We start from the raw sequence: 18,824 nt of genomic DNA, 5'->3' as shown, positions 1-18,824 counted from the left end.
TCATTACACTGGATTAGGCACAGCGGCATATATTATTACAGCAAAGTGGAGACAATTGTGATTTATTTTAATGAAACACAGTTAAAATGTTGTTTCTTAATAAATAAGCATGTTCAAATACTTTCAGGATAGAAACGGAGATAATCGGATTGTACAGTATTAATGTGTTTGTTTATGTGTATGTGTGTGTGTCATTAGGAACCAGCCACAGCAGTTAAAAACTACTTCCAGCCTGGCATGAAGCTGGAGGCGGTAGACAGGAAGAACCCCTACCTGATTTGTCCCGCCACAGTTGGAGAGGTCAGAGGTCTGGAGATTTTCATCATGTTCGACGGCTGGCGAGGCGCCTTTGATTACTGGTGCCCCTTTGACTCCAGAGACGTCTTCCCTGTCGGCTGGTGTGCCCTGACGAAACACAGTTTACAGCCGCCCGGAAATTTCTGTAAGTAATACTTATTGATATATACTGATATTTATTTTGTATCGATTGTCATGTAACGTGTAGAGTGTAAAAATTGTGATTTAATGCTATTTTCTGTGAGTAACAATAGATGATATAGCTTGTGCTGATGCCACTGGTTTCCACTAAACAATATGTCACATTTGTATATTACCACTCATGATAATGCATACATTTTCATACAAATTATAATACAAATTAATGTTTCCAGCTATGATTCCATGATTGTTTTAAGATCTTAATTTAGACCATTATTCATGCCAATAGTTGGATAGTTTAGTGCACAGACTTACTTGGTTGTTCTTGTTTTAAGGGGAAAGGGGTATTTTATCTCAGATCTTCAAACTACATTATTCAATTGCCCCCACTAGAGAGCAGCAGAGCACAAACTCTGATGCCTCTGCTTCATCATTACAGGCTGAGAGCTGAGTTGGGCAAATTCTGTGACTGACAGCTCAGCGTATTTGTAGAGTTTTCTTTAAAGGGTTTTTTGTTTGGTGCTCTTTCTTCTTAATCATTCCCGATACTGGGTGTCATATTTCCCGGGCGCAGACTTGAGCCATTATAAAGACAGAGAGGCCTTGTTCAGAGCTTATTCAGTCTGTCTTGCTGTCGCTGAGACTTTACATGACAAAGTGCAAGCATTTGAGTAGATCTTTGGCAAACTGTGACCTCTTGTCGAAGAAGTACTCATTGAGCTTCATAATAATTGATGTTATATTGTCGGATTATTCATTTTGATGCAGTTGATGTTCTGCAAAACACAAGGGAGGCCTATTGTGGCAGACACAAGCAACATGACAAGCAGGAACGATAGCTAATAATGCTATAAAAAAAAAATATACAAGTGAAAGATATGTTGCTTATTTTCTTAATCTCATGGAAAGAAAAATGTTTTTTGTAAATGTCACAGATTTAATTTGGGGTAGATGAATTGCTTAGTACTTATTCAAGGTAATTATGTGGTATCATGAACTAATGGCTTAATGGGCAGTGTAATTACCTTGCTAAATGTTGGTTCCTTTATTCTTGTAATGAGATAAACTCTTTTAGTGACATCCTATAGATAATTATGTGAGTGTGTATGAAGGCGTAATTTAGAAGGTTAACAATTAACTGAAGTCTACAATTGCTAGACCCTTGAGTGTGTGTTATTGTTCAGAAAGGCACACATGTTCACCCTATCAAGTTAATTTAAAATGTAGAAGAACTTATAAATAACAACATCTGTTCTAATTGTTGAAGTTGGACTTTTATTTGTGAATCTCCTCTGTGTTTTTTCCTTCTGCTCTGTGTTGAGCTGGTTGTTTTTGTTGTAGAGGTTGTGACCCGCAGCTCTGACCTCCACATTTAGTCTGCCAAGTTCCCTAAAGATTCAGCGGGTTTGCTTGAAAAGATCCCACTCATATATTAATCCAGTGCTTTACATAACCAGAGGCTGTTTTTTTAAAAATGTGTGATTTATTGGTCTGCTTTTGGCTCCATTTTGCGCATTGAAAGATGTGGCAAAAAAGCTTGGCAGTCAGAGCAAAAATAACAAACACTGACTTACTCTGAGAGACACAGACTTTGTCATGTATGCCCAGAAATGTTTGTTCATAATCCTTTGAATAGTGTTCCATTGTTTGCACTTGTCATCTAATTTGACTGCCTCGTATTATATCTACTGTTTTGTTTCTGAGAAATGTAAAATGGCAGATTCTTCTGAGGCCCCTTCAGATAACAAGAACATTAAACCACATTCTTCTGTGTGTTTTTATATACCCCTAATTTTCCCATGGACCCCATGTGGACTCCTGAATGTCACTTAGAAAAAACATTCCCTGTATGTTCTGCACAAATTAGAGCTTCAATTGATATTATTAAAGAGTGAACGCAGCACTTAACTACAATTATTAATCAGGATGTAATTATATGTTAATTAGACACAGCAGTTACAGGAGCATGTCACATATGATGTGCGCTAATGCTGAAGCTTAATGTTGAAGGTTTATCCATTTAGTTTCTTTGGCTGATATTTAGACATTTCTCATCCATCAAAATGACTTTGACCAATGACTCTGGAGTGGATATGTTGATTTGGAAAATTTGAAGAAATGTAGCAGATGCTGCAAATATCAATCATCCTCATGCTTGCTGTTAGATACATTAGCTCCCATCCAGCAATTTCCTCCCATTGACCCTGTTGTTGGTGCCCGCTGGACAGGAAACAGGTGGCTTTGAATACCTCGGACCAACAACCTTCATTTTGTTGATGGATGGCAGCAGTTACATTTCTCAGTCCTCAGTAGGGCGTTGAGGCAGTCGAGTTTTCAGCCTCCAGTGTTTGTATATTGTTACACCAGTGAGACGTTAATGTCTGCTTTATATGAGACTGCCTGGTCTATAAAATACTAATCATCGTGTGTTTAGAGAGCTGTCATGATGCAACATCCCTATGCCTGCCTCTAGAGCTCACCAGGGGCCATTTTCTGTTTTGGAGTGGTCTGTATTGGCAAGACTCAAATGTGCCTTTAGATAAATCTAATGACTGGATTCATAAAAATAAACACAGACTTATTTTAAACCTATAATGTGAGCTGCCCTATCCCTAGTGAGAACTTTGTCAACAAGAAAACAATCAGTGACACATGCTTACCAGTGGCACCCATGACAAGAAAAGAGGAGAACGGGGATCATCGTTTGTGGTTTTCTAACAAGTTGTGCTAGAGCAATAAGTAAGGAAAAGGTTGTTTTTAGAAACTATCCCCATTCTGCTTGTGAGATGAGGAAGCCATGGCAGCTCAGCTCTTCTACAGGTCTGCACTGCACTGAGATTTACACTACCACATATATACATATAAAGTGAAATGTCATTTGTGTCTGTGGAATTCTTCCAGAACACACAATGATTTTGTAGCTTGAGCTTGAGCCAGGTTAGTTGGTATGAATACAAAAATACTTTATCTACTCACAATTCTTAGAAAACATAGTGCACCTTTGCAAGGCAAGCCCTGGGTGGAGATCCTCTGAGACTCAGATGGGGGATTGTATGATCTAATGAACCGATATAGGAAGGGAGAGACAAATCTGTCTTGTTGAATCCCAGATTTTCTGACCAGTCAGCCAACACAACTGACAGGGTTGTCATATTTCACAGTTTGTGGGTTGGTTAGCACTCCAGATTCCCAAATATGTGTGCACCAGCACAAGTTTGTCCCCAAAGAAGTAAACAGATTTGTGCAGCAGATGAATTTATACATCGGTCTGCTTGACCATTATCTAATCCATAATCAAAGTTGTTGTGATCCAGGTCTGTGTTTGCAGAGAGCATGACACAGATGTACTCTTTGTGCGTTAGTCCATTTTGAAGAAAACAATAGTGATGATAATAGCAATAGCAGACAGCTATGTTTGTATGGGAGTACTAAGTGAATAAGTAGGGCTTGGTTGAGGTGTTAATGAGCTGATATAGCTGTACATGTGAGAAAGGGAGTGAAAGACAGTAATTACTACTCCATTTAAAATGTCTAATTAACTTTCATCAAAATGTCCATGTTGTGACCCTGCTATTCTTTTTTGTAAGAAGTTACAGCGGATGCCAAAATTGAGTTTCTAAAATTTTTTTCTCTTTTCTGGACGGTAAATCATCATGCAAAACTGATTTTTTTCTTTCATGTTTTTTGTGATACGTCTTTGTCTTGGCTTCTTGGTGAACTGAACTGGGTCAGAATGCAAAATAGCCCGAATAATGCATAGAATAATAGAGCATGCCTCTATTTTAGCAGATACAGACACTTGGTACTAGCTTGGGTCTATTTATGGTAAAATTATATTATTTTTGTCACCTTTTATATTCTATAGACATGCATTTTATTTTTGAATACTTGACTAAAGTATAAATTAGGGCATTTTGCCACAATTTACCAAGGTATTATTTATTAAAAAGATGACATCAGTGCCTTAAAGTCAAAGCTGTTGTTTCCTTTATGTGAACCTTACAACCTCTTCTTTCATTTAAAATCATAAGCAGTGCAAGAATGATGTCAAATATGTAAGCTCGTTGATACACCACTGCTTCACATACTTGTATCAAATAGTTTGTTCCTTGAATCTGCAACATCAGCCCTATCAGAAGACTGAAGGGACTTCCCATGCAGGCTTCCTCTAAATGCTCTGCTCCACATTGTTCCAGAGCCAGGGTGATATCCGACTGCACCACTGTTTCCTGACACTGGACCTGGCCATCTTTCACCAGGGAATGTCTGAATAGGCTAGGGTCACAACGAGGGGGCACCTCTTTCTGGGCTGTGCTTACGTTCGTTCGTTCGTTCGTGTGTGTGTTGAGTGAAAGCTTGCGTACGTGTTCACCAACTCCAGGAGTTTGCACAGTTTCATTTGGGACTCTTCTGATCCAGTTGAACCTTTTACCTCCCCCCATCCCCCATCCGATCCGAGAGCCCCACAGTTAACCCCTCTCCCCCGTCTTCTCCCCCTCCCCCAGGGGCTCGCTGAGAAGCAGGTGACTGATGTAGACTGTCGATATGGCCTACAGATAACATGAATAAAGGGCTCAACTCCCCCCTATCCCTCCTCACTATCCAACATACCCACCCTTCCCTCCCTCACTCAGTCTACCCCTCCCTAGCCCGTATGCAAATATAAACACTACTCCCCCCCCCTTCCTCATGCTCATTCATTGGAAGGGAAGCAGCAGCAGCAGCTTGAACCAACAGCAGCAGAAGCAGCAGCAGCGTGGGCTTTGTTGTGGACTACTGCCGGGAGAAACAAGAGGGAGACACACATAGAGAGAGCAGCTGATAGAAAGACAGAAAACAGCCATGGAGTGCAGATGAGGAGAATATAGAGTAAGTTAGGAAGAGGAAAAACAGTCAGAAAGAAGAAACACATCAACACAAGAGAAAGAGTTGCTACTAAAAGAGAACCAGGAAGCAACCAGACTGAGTGACTAGTATTGTTACGGACATTACTACAACTATCATTACCACTGCCTCGACTACTACTACTACTACTACTACTACTACTACTACTACTGCGAGAGCCACAACTAAAGCTGGGGAACTCCTGGTGAGTTTTTGTTGTTTACCAAGTTGTTTTCTTTTTGCTGTTTAAAAAAAAAAAAAGTTAAACTTCACACTTTTTATTTCCAGTATTTTGCCTCCGTTGTGTTTTAAAGGTTGTTTTAGTTATACAATACAGTTCATTGAAGTCAAGTGGAGTTATATTTCTGTAGCAATAACATGTTTCATTAGACTTCTGGGGATTCTTCTTCCCTAAAATGTTACAAATCAACATGTGTAAAAACTGCACTAATTCAGTCAATGATTTGTTCGGTTCAGGAAGAAGTAGTGGTGGTCTTAGAAATTATTGTGTTTAGATTTGATAATTCTCTCCCCAAATGGCTTTAAGGATTATTAACCAAAACAACTGCCTTCACATTTTACCTCATTGGGCTGGCAAAACATAGAAAGGGAAGTGAAAGGTAAATCTGCTGTTCACATGAAAGTTGCATGTCTTCTCACATGTGTAGCAGCCTCCTACTCGGGTGTTAATGATTAAAACTGCAGCTTGACACTGTTTTCTTTGTTCAACGTGAAGACTTTTTGAATGAATTGCATTCAGTCAAATTCATTTCGAGAGCCTAGTGGCTATTGCTTGTCAAAGAGAATCAAACTTTGTAGATTTAACAGTTTTTTGTCAGTAATTATCTTTGGTGCTCCATGTGTTTTTAATCTGTCTGTGTGTGTATGTGTGTGTGTGTGTGTGTGTGTGTGTGTGAAAAACATCAGGAATTAGTTTGCCAAATAATGAGGGAAGGATTAGTGGTCTTCAGATATTTTCATTGCTGTTTTTATTCCCTTGTTTTGATCATTATATGAACTTATTTGACTCTATTCAACGGTGAACGTCCACTTAAGTTGCATTCAAAACACTGGTGGTTCATACAGTCTTGGTGTAGAATTTAAGTTGTGTTTACACATTGTGCCTGAAGCTATTTAAGTAACTTCCTCCTCTCTTCAGTCTGCACACAGTCACACACACACACACACACCTGATTCGCAGTTCATGAGTTTTATACTGCTTCAGATTTACTCAACAGCATGTGTTTGGGTGCTCAGCATTTGAGGGTGGAGGGGGGGTGGTTGTAATTAGATGAGAGGCTCTGTGTGGAGCCCCTCCCCCCACCCCCTAGACAGCAGACACACTTCCCAGCGACCCCGTTCTCATGCGTGCATGTGCGCTCACATACACACGTTTCCTCGGGCTGTAGCTCAGACGGGTCAGTTGGAATTATATAGTCATGATCAGAACCATATGTCTGGTTGGTTACATGCTAGGGATGCCATGGTAAACATTTTGAAGCTTTTTGGATGGTCCAATCAATTCACTTTTTTGGAGTTTATCTAAATGGGGCATATTTTAAGTGTTTCCCTAGATGATTGTTAGGTTTTTTAGCCAGTATACAACAATTCACATTTTACTCACATCTTCCAAACACAGCTGTTGAGTTTTAGAAATGTATGCATCTTTACTACCACACCAGGCAGACATTGTTTACTATTACATTCTAAAACAGTACAGAAATGATAATGTAATGTTAATGCTAATGCAGTGTTTACAAAAAAATACATATCTATTTAAATCTATAACTGTAAAGCATGTAGAGCTTATCCCATGTATTGCCTTTCTGATAAGTAAAATGAACATTAATTTGCAAAACTTGTCAACAACTATTTGTTTATGAAATGTTTGAAAAAATTCAAGTTGAATTGAAGTCAAGTGACGAAAGTCTCTATGGATACAAAACTGTTGGCTGTATTTTGTGGAGACATTTTATAGAATGCTGCATGTATGAAGACATTTATAATATATATATTTCATCAAATAGTGCAGCCATAAAGCACACACAGTCCTAAGTTTGAGTATTACTCTTAGTATACATTTGATATGTTTTTATATCATGTATGTGAGTTTTTCAGCTACAAGTATGGTTTTATTGTCTCGTGCTTTTACATTTGTTTTGTCTAAATGTATTTATGCTGCTTTTTATATATTTATTGATGTACAGCACTTTGGTCAACTCTGTTGTTTATAATGTGCTAGATAAATAAAGTTGGATTGGATATTGCTTTGATGAAGAGCTTGAACAAGTGGATACAGAATATTCATGATGCTGTCAGACGGACGTAAAACATTTGAAAGTTGTAGTAAAAAATGCAAAGATGATTAGTTTGTTTTACTTTTTATAAAATGTTAAGCTCAAAACCATCATAATGTGACATTAATCACCAGCATGTTGCTTCAGTGGCTGTCACATTACGTGAATGGATTAGACTTTCTTTTTTTTCAACAAGGAAAGATCAGAGTGGGCCCCCAACTCAGATTTCCCTTGGAGAGTTAAAACCCGCTGAGACTGATTGGTACCCTGCAAATCATTTTTGATCTGCCTTTGTAGGGCTTAATCCTGCTAGCTCAGTGAATACGCGTGCCACTGTGCGTGCAGGTTGGTATTTATGTTCCTTTGCTCTCTGAGCACGCTTTTTATGACCGCTCCTGGTGAGCGAGTGAGACCTCACCCTCTGAAACAAAACACTGCTCTATAGACGGCCACTTTCACTCATTTCCCAATTAAGCAGCTTTCAGGGTTCCCCGGCGGGCCCTTAGAGAATACTGTAAACCTTCCATAGTGTCTCCATATTGCCTCAGTCAAGAAGCTCTAATGAAAGCCCGGGCCCCATGAGAGGCTCCTCATGCACTCTCAGGACGCTGCTCTCACCAAACAGTTCACTTGTATTGAAAGAGGAGAGGCTTATCTTGCTCTTTTCCTCAATTTCTTTCTTTCACACAACCGCTTTGATAATTATGTGATCATATCACAGAGTCATGCAGGGCTAATGAGGACAGACGGGGGTGGTGTAGCTACTGCTTTTTTTCCTTTCTCACAATACCTATTTCCTTTTTTCTCACTTTATTGCCACTGTCCTTCTATTTTAACACCTACGCTGATGGACATTTTGCAATTATATAACATTTTTGTGGAGAGACTTTTAAGCCTCCAAAAAGAGAGGTTGCTAGGTTGTTTTCTGAGGTATTCATGTATTTGTATTGTATAATGTGCCATTGTCGGACAAGGGATGGCACACACCATAGCTAAACTTGAACCTCGTCCTAGAATGCTGGATTTTATAACCAATGTCTTACTGATATACCTGCTAGGCTGATATTGTCAGCCAATTGTAGCTTTTCACAGATACAGTGACTAAAGTACTCATCCACCAGTGGAAGTTCTCAAAATGTGACAACCTACATGCAGAAAATGGTTGCCTGTGTCAATATATTGACACTCCAGTATAATGGTGTCTATGTAAGTGAGCAAACGAGTATAACAAAGTGGCATTACAGTCCAAAAGGCAGGTTTTGAAATGGCGTATCCGAAGGATTCTTATCTGATACACATAATGGTTGGATCAGATTTTAAACTCCCAATTGACCAGCCCCAAGAATCCAATATCTTCTGCTGTATGTGGGAAAAGGGTTAACATCTTATCACCATAATCACTATTTTTGTTGTGTTGCTGGAAGCAGAGGTTTTAAGGAAAAGTCTAGCAGGCAGATCTCTGGGGGTTTGTGACTTTTGACTCTGATTTCAGCGTAAGGAGGGGCCAAATACAAAGGACCTGCCAATCTCAGAGGACTCAGGAAAATCAAAACAAATCTCCTCTGCAGAACCACACAGTTATTCATTCCCCCTTTGTCTTTCTTCAGACATTTCTTTTTCCTTTTTTAAAAATCTGTCTAAACACTGAACACAGTCTTAAGGGTGTAAATGTGACATTGCTAATAATTTAGCAAAGATTATTCTCAACACATGCCTTTTGTTTGAAGAAGAAGAAGAAGAAGAATAGGGAGGGATGAAACCCTCTTTAATGGTCACACATGCAGAGCACACAGCACACACAGTGAAATTTGGCCTCTGCTTTTAACCCATCCTAGTACAAGGAGTCTAGTACTAGGAGCAGTGGGCAGCTATTGTACAGCGCCCGGGGAGCAATGGGAAGCCCATGTTATTGTTTTTGAGCTGCAGATTTAAAATATATTCAATTAGAAAAAGTCCAAATGAACCTGTATTAATCTTTTATGATGATCTTTAGCATCTTTCATGCATATTACAAAAAGAATAACAACATATTTTCTCTCTATCTCCATAATCCCATGTTTTACAGTTACGCTCCCTGGGGCACTGCTTGTTCCGGGTTCTTCCACCTCATCCTCCCTCACTACACGTCGCTCCTCTTCCAACTGTTCCTCTTCCTATATGCAGACCTCATACCGACTTCCAAACCCCTTGCCCCCCCTCCCTGTGCGCAAGGGGGTCCGTGGTCGTCGTCCCAAATCCCTGACCATTGCTTTGTTGAAGGCAGCGGCTGAGGCTGCAGCGGCAGCAGCAGTAAATGGAGCATCAGCGAGTCCTGTCAGGACGAGCTCTGAGGCTCCTCTGGCCCCCAGACCACACAAGAAGCGAGGGCCCAAGCCTCGGAACAAGGTGAGATGTCACCGCGCTGTAATCTGTTATGCTGCAGTCCAGTGACCCTGTCATCTTATGTTTATAAGTATTATGGCAGATTTGATTTAGAGGAAAAAGGGTCAGAGGTGCATTGTTTAACAGAGGTAAGATTTAGAGGATGTTTATTCATGATAAATTAGGAGCGTTGTGCTAGAAGCTGCAAAATGTTTGTGTGTACTAGTCAAAGTTTTAAAATACACCTTTAATAAATCATTACTAAACTTTGTGGGTTACAGAAAGTTAATGAAAAAGAGTTTGTTTGTGTTTTGGTTCAGAAGAAGCCAGGGGTGTTGAAATCTCTGGGGACACCGGCAGTTACAGCCCCCCCTCCAGAGACCAGACTAACCCCCGGACACGCCTCAGCAGACAACAACCATAGCAACAGCTCAAATGTAGTTTGCACAGGTAAGATAACAGACTGAGCCTCATGTGTACTCATGTATGTTCACTATCAACCACTCTTTCTAGCTGGATTTAAAAGTCAACAGTCAGAATTCAACAATGTTTGGATTGGTACAATTTTCTTTGTTTATTCCAGTGTGTGTCTATGTGAACAAGCACGGGAACTACGGCCCGCATCTTGACAGAAAGCTAGTGCAGCAGCTGCCCGACCACTTTGGGCCGGCTCCAGTCAACGCAGTGCTGCAGCAGGCTGTTCAGGCCTGTGTGGACTGCACATACCAGCCCTCTGTGATGCTGTCCTTCCTGCAGAGCCAGTCCCACACAGGAGGAGAGGTCATCAGAGGTAAATACAGTAAACACCACAGGATAACCCCTCTGAGAGAAGTTGTAGGTTAACAATGTGACACAGATATATTGGCTATTCTGTCTGACTGAAAGTGTAAAACTCTTATGTGGTCAATATGAAATTAGATGAAAATATAAAATCTCATGTTTGAGAAGCAAATTATCAATTGTTGGGCTTTTTGCTTAAACAAAATATGATTTCCACTTTTAGCAATTTATTTGTAATGTTTTAGTAATTCACTATTTCAACATGTTTCCATTGGAAGTAAAAGCACATACATGCACACTGTTAAATTCATATTTGGGACATTTGACTGAGCTTTAACTTAGCATTAACATGTGGGAAACAGCTTGAGCCTGGCTCTCTGCAAAGGTAATAAAATCTGCCTAGCAGCACCTCTAAAGATCATAAATTCCACATGTTATATATTGTCTATTTAATTTATACAAAGTGTAGAAGTGATTGTTTCACCTACAGTAACACAGCAGGCTATTTGTTGGACTATTTCTTAGTTGTAAGCAGTAACTTCCTGTACTCTCTATTGGTTGAACGCCAACTGGTCCCGGCCAAGAAAAAGTCCTAATAGTACACACACTTCAGTTTTTGTACAAATTAAACAAATCAAAAATACCTAAAATAACCTGCCAGCTTTGGAGGTGCTGGTAGACGGATTTTGTTATCTTGCAAAGAAGGAAGTGTTGAAATATTCCTTAGAAAAAATCACTTCTTGAAAATCAGTGCTGGAAAAATTCTAATATATTCCTAACACCTAATGACATAAAGCATGGATTTGCAATCAGACAGGTGCAATTGGTTTAAGCACTCACACATGGGTCATGCATGTTGCATGTGTGTGTCAGTTTGTATGTGTGCGGGGAAAGAGTGGCGGAATAAAAGACAGGGCCTGTGGCAGCAGCTGATGTGAGCCCTGTGTCTGTAATCAGAAATGACATGTGCGGCTAACCTGGTTTTGGATGCTGGGATTGGGTCTCCCTTGGGGGGCTGGATTCGGAGAGGTAGGGTGAAGAGGAGGCGGGGCAGGGGGATTAATTTGTGGAAGCTTGGCTTGGGTGGGTGTTGGTGGAAGGGGGGGTGTTTGGTGCAGTGTTGGATGGGCTAAAAAAGGTGGGTTTTTGCTTCTAAAGGGAGGGTGGTTACCCTAAACCATCTGCTGTTTTTCTTAAGATGTGAATGCATACAGTGTGTATGTGCATGTGTGTGTCTTTGTGTGATGTTAACAGCTCTTTGTGTTGTACCCCTCAGTGCGGTCAGAGCATGGTATCCGCTATGTGAAGCTGCCCTCGGCCTCCAGTACGTCGTCTGTGCTGCGGTTCTTGGAGAACATGTGCCAACATCTGGAGAGTGACAGTTTGTTCAGCTCCCAGCCGTTCAGCTCCTTCGGCAACAACACACGCTTCTACAACAGGACCAAGTCAGGTGGGCAGAAGTGTGGACGGAGTAACTGTAAACAGGGGCTGGTGCAGTAACAGAGTGAACGTTTGAGTCAGCTGTAGGCTCACTTACTTACTGTGAGCCATAATATCTTGAAACAAATGATATATATATATATGATATTTTCTAGAACAAAATTATTTTTAGTTACTGATTATACAATTATGATTTATTTTCAACCTTTGAATTTTTTACGGCAGAACTGGTCCCACCTAATTTACACTAGTTCTTTTTATAATGTACATTGCAAAGTGATGTTCTTTCAACAGTCTATCTGAAAAGTGGAAAGGTTAAACATCATTTTTATAATCACTAAATAAAGCTCCCGTTAATTGTCTTTTGTCAATGACAGAATTTGGTAGATAATAAGACCATGTTCCCAGGGGGTGAATGGTTGATTTTTGTTAAGATCTAGATCCATTTATGAATTTTGAAATTATATAATTTGTAGCAATTCCCTTTGTTTTAAGGGAGGATTTTTCAATATGAAAAATTAATGAACTGGTGTGTTTTGACCTTAAGGTTTAGAGCACTGTGAGATCTTATCAGAGGCATGTTCTCTAAGCTCTTCCTACATAAGTTGGTCACTTTATGGCTGCGTTGTTCATGGTACAGTTTTTTGCAGCATCTTTTTGTTTGTACACAACATTAACAGTTTCTCTCTTACCTTTTCTTGCACCAGAACCACTATCCCACACTGAAAATGGCCTGTCTAAAGAAGACTCAACAAAGGATGCTGCTCCCAGCACCCACCCCTCTCACACAACATCGGACTACAGAGTAACAAAGAAGGAGCGGCCATATTACCCCGGACACTCGCACACGCCGCCACCCCTCAGACGCGTCAGTTCAAACCCCACTGAGCTTGGCCAGATGTGTCCACCCAGACGAGTTGAGGGTAGGGTTACTAAATGTAATAATGACATTTTAATACAATTATTTATTTATATTATGATCACATTTCTTTAAATTATGCCCTTAAAAATTATTTACATTCAAGAAGAGGACGGTGGTTGCTCGGTTGTTGAGGTTTAGGCACAGAAATAATTTCCTATAAACCTTTTTAATTGAACCCATTTGAATTACAATCATAAGGAGAAGGTATAATTGATTTGGTTTTTTTGCACACATTTTCCAGCCGCTAGCTCGACGACAGGCCCAGACCACGTGAAGCAGGACAAGGAGGGTTCAGGGAGCGACACCTCTTCCTGGTCAGTTGACGATGTCATGCGGTTTGTCCAAGAGGCTGACCCCCAAACTCTCGGCCCGCATGTCGAACTGTTCAGAAAACATGTGAGTATGTCATGTATATGAGCAGTCTTCTTTGTCAAATTGGTGTTTCACCATTTAACTTAAAGGTCACCTATTATGCAAAATCCACTTTTTCATGTGTCTCCTATGTGTAAAGACATTTGGAAAGTTTCAAGAAAAAAGAGATTCTCTCTCTTTTTGTCCTGATCCATCTTTATAAAAACCTGTCTGAAAATGCACTGATCAGATGTTGGCCACATTGTGATGTCACTATGTTTTTTTGGGTATTGCAACCATGAGCCAATAACCAACCAAGGTAACACCCGCCCATTTTATCAGCTGAATCTCGTCCTAGAGCACCATTGTTTTGTTTTAAACCAAACCAAGCTGCCAGCAGCAGCTCATTTACATTTCAAGCTACAGACACAGAATCAGGGCTGAAACAGAGGGGTTTATGGGATGCTACAATGCACGATCTGTTTGGTATTTCGAGCCAAACACTTCAGAGACATATTTTGTTTATATTTGAGACTTATAATATACTGTTGAAAAAGAGTATGATAGGGGACCTTTAAAATTATTCTGAAAGTATGTGTTGGTAACGTGTCCCCCTGAATGATCCCCTCTCTGCAGGAGATCGACGGCAGAGCTCTGATGCTGCTGCGCAGTGATGTCATTATGAAGTACATGGGACTGAAGCTGGGCCCGGCGCTCAAACTCTGTCATCACATTGAGAAGCTGAAACAGAGCAAACAATAGAGGATGAAGGAAAGCTTTTTTCCCACTGGCAACCAAACCCACACAAAACACTTATTGCTCTACACAGGGATGTCGTGTAAACCCGCCTGACCCAGGGTCGTAGCTACCATTGAGGACATTGAGGTAAAGTCCACTGGTTTTTTTCTGTATTTGGAGAATGAAGGGAGTTTGAAAATACAAACTTACAAATGATGGTCATTTATTTAACTGATTTGATAATTTTTTCACTTTTAAAAAATGTGACTACTTTTGGCCAAATACTTCTGTAATCTTAAATCCTGGATAACAGAGTGTGCACCACTTACATTCTATCTTATTTTGGAGGAAGACCTTGAAGATCAGTTCCTGAAGAGTTATTTCTCTTTGTTTGTGTGTTTCGTGTGCTGGAAGACACTGAAGCTGAACATTACAACATGAGGACTGATGAGGCTACATGATTGTTTTATTCTTTAACAGTCTAGCAATTAATTAAACACGCAGGCACAAGATATAGGCCTACAAAGACTGAAATACTGTACGTGTTGACATTTAAATAAAGTCAAGGCCTCTAACTGTTTAGTTGCAAAGTGCTCCTCAGAGAGTGAGAGGAAACTGTTTTGTATAAAGTCAAGCCAAAATGTTTTTGATATAATTTTCTACTGTAACAAAGAGTAAAAGCGTAAATGTAATCACATTTTTTCCTGCTTGAAATAGTTTTTGTGCACACCATCAAATAACTACCTACAGGATGATCCTGTGTGGGGGTAATAATTCATATGTTTCAAAGTATGTATCTGTTTTCCATGGCAGAGATACTAATTTTCTGAACATTTCAGAACCATTTTAAAACCAAATCATGTGTGTTGTAGCTGCATTTCACACTGTTGCTCTCCTGTAGTGGTGACAAGTGGAAACTTTACTTGAAACTTGCTTTAATTTCAAACTCAGGTTTTAGAAGGGGTTGTTTCATAGAATATGTTTTACATAGTTAACATTTTGCGTTTATTACGACATAGACGGACTGCACAATAACCAACTATGTATATTTTTATGCCTTGTCATCTATTACCGCCCTACAGCCTTTCATGTGTACATGTAAACGTGTTTTTACTGTGATTTTGAGAAAAAATGTTTGACAAATATGTTTGAAATGCAATCATACAAATAAACATTTGTTTATGTCATCTAAATGTTTGCTGTTTAAATAGCCTCATCAAGAGTTTTTCTCATGCTATAGTACCTTTGACCCTTTAAAACAAAGGAATGTCCATCATCTGTTGAGTATGTCTGAGTAATAACAAAACCAACCAAAGAGGTTTTTATTTCTTGTCAAGTTCAGAAAAGGACAGATTATACAATAATTCATAAGAAAAAAGCAAGCCCACGTTCATACGGGTTACAAATAATTGTATGTAGCAAGCTTTTTCTATTTGCTTCTTTCATCAGTGAAGCACACAGTTCCAACAAGAAGAAAACATATCGACAAAAGGGGATCACATTTATGCTAAAGAAAAAACATTCCACACCACTGGAAGAAGTTCATGTCTTTTTAGTTTTGATTTGTGTGTGAGTGTCTTTCTGTGTCTCTGAAGGTTTCTCATTTCTCTAATTTCCCCTCCTCGACTCCTCGAATCCTCGGTCCTCCGGTAGTGACCCGGAAATGGATTTCAGCGCGCCATGTTGAAAGGCATCTCATTTCTCTAAATGCACATCGAGGACCGAGCATCGAGGAGGCTCTCTGGAGGAGCTATAACCGAGGATACACTGGTTCCTCCGCGGGTCCTCCGCGGATGTATTTCCGGCGTGATGTTTACAGTAAGAACAGCTGTGAGGTCCGTGGCGAAAGCAGAGCAGTGTGTATAATATATATCACTCAGTATAACAGGCCTACATTACTCTCTTTATTTGTATGCTTTAGTTTAGTTGATATCTACAAACAAAGAGTCGATATTTTTCTAAGACCATGAGTGCTCTGTGTAGGTGTGTGTTGTACAGTGTGTAGGTGTGTGTGGTACAGTGTGTAGGTGCGTGTTGTACAGTGCGTAGATGCGGCGGACAGACAGGTCTCAGTTGGTTTGGTGTCTGCTTACTTTTAATACTTGTAAATACAACTTTTGGCCCGTAATTTCAATTCCCCATTTCAGCGACCAGAGAGGAGGGGGGGATATATCCAGTCTCTGATTGTGTTACGTTATCATGAGAGTGCTCTCATACTTGTTTGATTCTGAAATTGTACATAAATGTGTGTGTATATGTCCGCATCCAGACCGGGTTTCTTGAGGATGGGAGTGACAGCAGCAGTTTTGAAGGCAGAGGGAACGGTTCCTTGGGACAGGGAGGAGTTGAAAAGGTTGACAAGGTAGGGGCAGAGGACGGGGAGGCAGGACTTCAGTAGAGGGGTGGGTAGAGGGTCAAGCGAGCAGGTTGTGGGTTTGGAGGAGCTGATCAGTTTGAGTAATTATGGGGGGGTAACCAGAGTGAACTGGGAGAGGCGGCCGTGGGGAGGAGGGCTCGGGAGGTCCAGGGAGATGGAGGGAGAAATTGTGGCAGTGGATGTTGGGGGAGATGTTTGTGTGTCAGATGCAGTGGATAGGGAGAGATTAATGGCAGTGATTTTGTCAGAGAAAAACTGGAGGAATGAAATGCATAAAGTGGAAGTGGAGGAAGGGAGGGTGTCAGCACGGGGTTTGAGGAGCTTGTTGACAGTGGAGAAGAGGGTCCTGGGGTTACGGGAGGGGTCGGTAAAGATGGTGGAGAGGTAAGCTGATTTTGCGGCAGTGAGGGCGTCTCTGTAGGTAGTGAGATGGAGTTTGTAGGATTCATGGTGAACTGTGAGGGATGATTTCATGGTTAGGCGTTCAAGCTGGCGGCCAGTTTGCTTCAACTTACGGAGTGCAGGGGTGAACCAGGGTGAGGAGGTTTTAAAAGTGAAATTTTTCCTTTTGAGGGGGGCCAGGCTGTTGAGGGAGGCGAGTAGGGTGGAATTAAGGTGGTTGAGTTGTTCATCGGGTGAGCTGAGGTTCAAGTCCAGGGGGAGAGTAGAGGATAGCAGGTCGGAGAGGTGCTGGGGATCGACAGAGCGTAAATTACGGAAGGTGATGTTCCTGGATGGGGGGGGGGTGGCGGACGGGGGAGGCGATGGTGAACTGTATGAGTTTGTGGTCAGAGAGGGGAAAGGGGCAGGGGTGGAGGTCGAGTACTGGGAGGTTGGTGGAGCAGACAAGGTCAAGGATGTGTCCTTTATCATGGGTGGGGAAGGTGACATATTGGGTAAATGAGAAATTGTCCAGAAGGGAGGAGAATTCAGAAGCACGTTTGCAGGTGGGGGAGTCCATGTGGATGTTGAGGTCGCCGAGGAGTAACAGACGTGGGGAGAGGGATGAAGCAATGGTGAGGAGTTCAGTGAGATCAGAGAGGAAGGAGGGGTCATATCTTTTGTTGATCTACTGTGTTTTGCCTATACTGTAGGCTATTGCTCTGCTGGATCGATTGATATTGTGACCTCGGTGATGAGTGTCTGTGTTTTTCTCATACCCCCCCCCCTCTCTCTATCGGAACCATGGATAGCCTACAGCTATTTGTTTACGTGTTTGAAAAAGCACCAGAAGCTTATATGTACACATCTAAGTTGTTCGTGCCCCACCACTTTTGTACATATAAAAACGCCACTGTGACTGAATTAAAAGTAAATATATAAGTCGTCATGAACACAGTTCTGTCCATCAGACAGAGTGCTGCTGTGCCTCCTGTCATCATTAATGGACGTCTCTTTAAAATGACCGCTCAGAGGAGAGGATTTCTCATTTCTCTAAACGCCTGCTGCTTCCCCTCCTCTCTCCTCGGTTCCCCTCCTCGACTCCTCCGCTCGCATCTCCTGTGGGCGGGACTAAGACACGAGGATAGGAGTCGAGTAGGGGAGTCGAGGAGGGGGTTTAGAGAAATTAGAAAACTTCTCTGTTTCTGGAGGGTGTGGGGGTTAGGGGGTCAAAGGATCATGGATTCATGGATGTCTTACTTAAGGAAAGTGACAGTTCAATAGAATTCCTTGTTGAAAAAGTCAACCAGTTCAGAAAACTCACCAGCAGCACTCAGAATAAACCGGCTAATTATGACTCATCTTGCAGATACTTTAGGAATAGTTTATGTTGTTGTCTGATTGTGTAGATAGCTACAATCTCAGCACAGAGCTCCACGTTTAAAGCTAAATTACTCTGCCAAATGCTAACATTTAGGCTGTTTAAATTTGATTTACAATTTTAAAATAAATGGTATGTGTAGCTTTAAGAAAATCAGACCCTTACTGTGACACTCTGGGCCATAATGTATCTATATATAATATAAACAGCCGGTAATGGTTCAACACAGAGATGGAGTAGTTGCCAGTTCCTGGTAGGCGGTGACCTGGTGGCAGAGATGGAGTACTCGAGTCCTGGACTCAGACTCGAGTCGGACTCGAGTGCCGATTTTCGGGACTCGTGACTCGACTCGGACTCGCACACTGATTGACGCGACTCGGACTTGGACTCGTGAATTCTCGCGCACGGTGACTTGTGACTCGACTCGGACTCGCGCACTGATTGATGCAACTCGGACTTGGACTCGTGAATTCT

General features: G+C 41.1%; 1 protein-coding gene across 4 annotated transcripts in view; it reads left to right on the top strand.

The window, feature by feature from the left end:
* scml2 (Scm polycomb group protein like 2) overlaps positions 1 to 15,404 on the top strand; it is a 45,970-nt gene extending 30,566 nt beyond the window's left edge. For 3 of the 4 annotated variants that reach the window (XM_034116616.1, XM_034116619.1, XM_034116618.1), the window contains exons 7-14: positions 199 to 442; positions 9,685 to 10,004; positions 10,301 to 10,430; positions 10,564 to 10,770; positions 12,037 to 12,210; positions 12,908 to 13,138; positions 13,364 to 13,518; positions 14,110 to 15,404. In XM_034116616.1, the coding sequence (XP_033972507.1) occupies positions 199 to 442; positions 9,685 to 10,004; positions 10,301 to 10,430; positions 10,564 to 10,770; positions 12,037 to 12,210; positions 12,908 to 13,138; positions 13,364 to 13,518; positions 14,110 to 14,235 (1,587 nt within the window). In that variant the 3' untranslated portion in view covers positions 14,236 to 15,404. The remainder of the gene's footprint in view (positions 1 to 198; positions 443 to 9,684; positions 10,005 to 10,300; positions 10,431 to 10,563; positions 10,771 to 12,036; positions 12,211 to 12,907; positions 13,139 to 13,363; positions 13,519 to 14,109) is intronic. The other variant, XM_034116620.1, reaches the window with a different exon arrangement.
* The last annotated feature ends 3,420 nt before the right edge of the window (positions 15,405 to 18,824 follow it).

This window comes from Trematomus bernacchii, unplaced genomic scaffold (assembly GCF_902827165.1).
Source record: "Trematomus bernacchii unplaced genomic scaffold, fTreBer1.1, whole genome shotgun sequence".
Taxonomy (NCBI): Eukaryota; Metazoa; Chordata; class Actinopteri; order Perciformes; family Nototheniidae; genus Trematomus; species Trematomus bernacchii.
The sequence above is the reverse complement of the archived record's forward strand: the minus strand, read 5'-3'. Positions and strand labels throughout refer to the sequence as shown.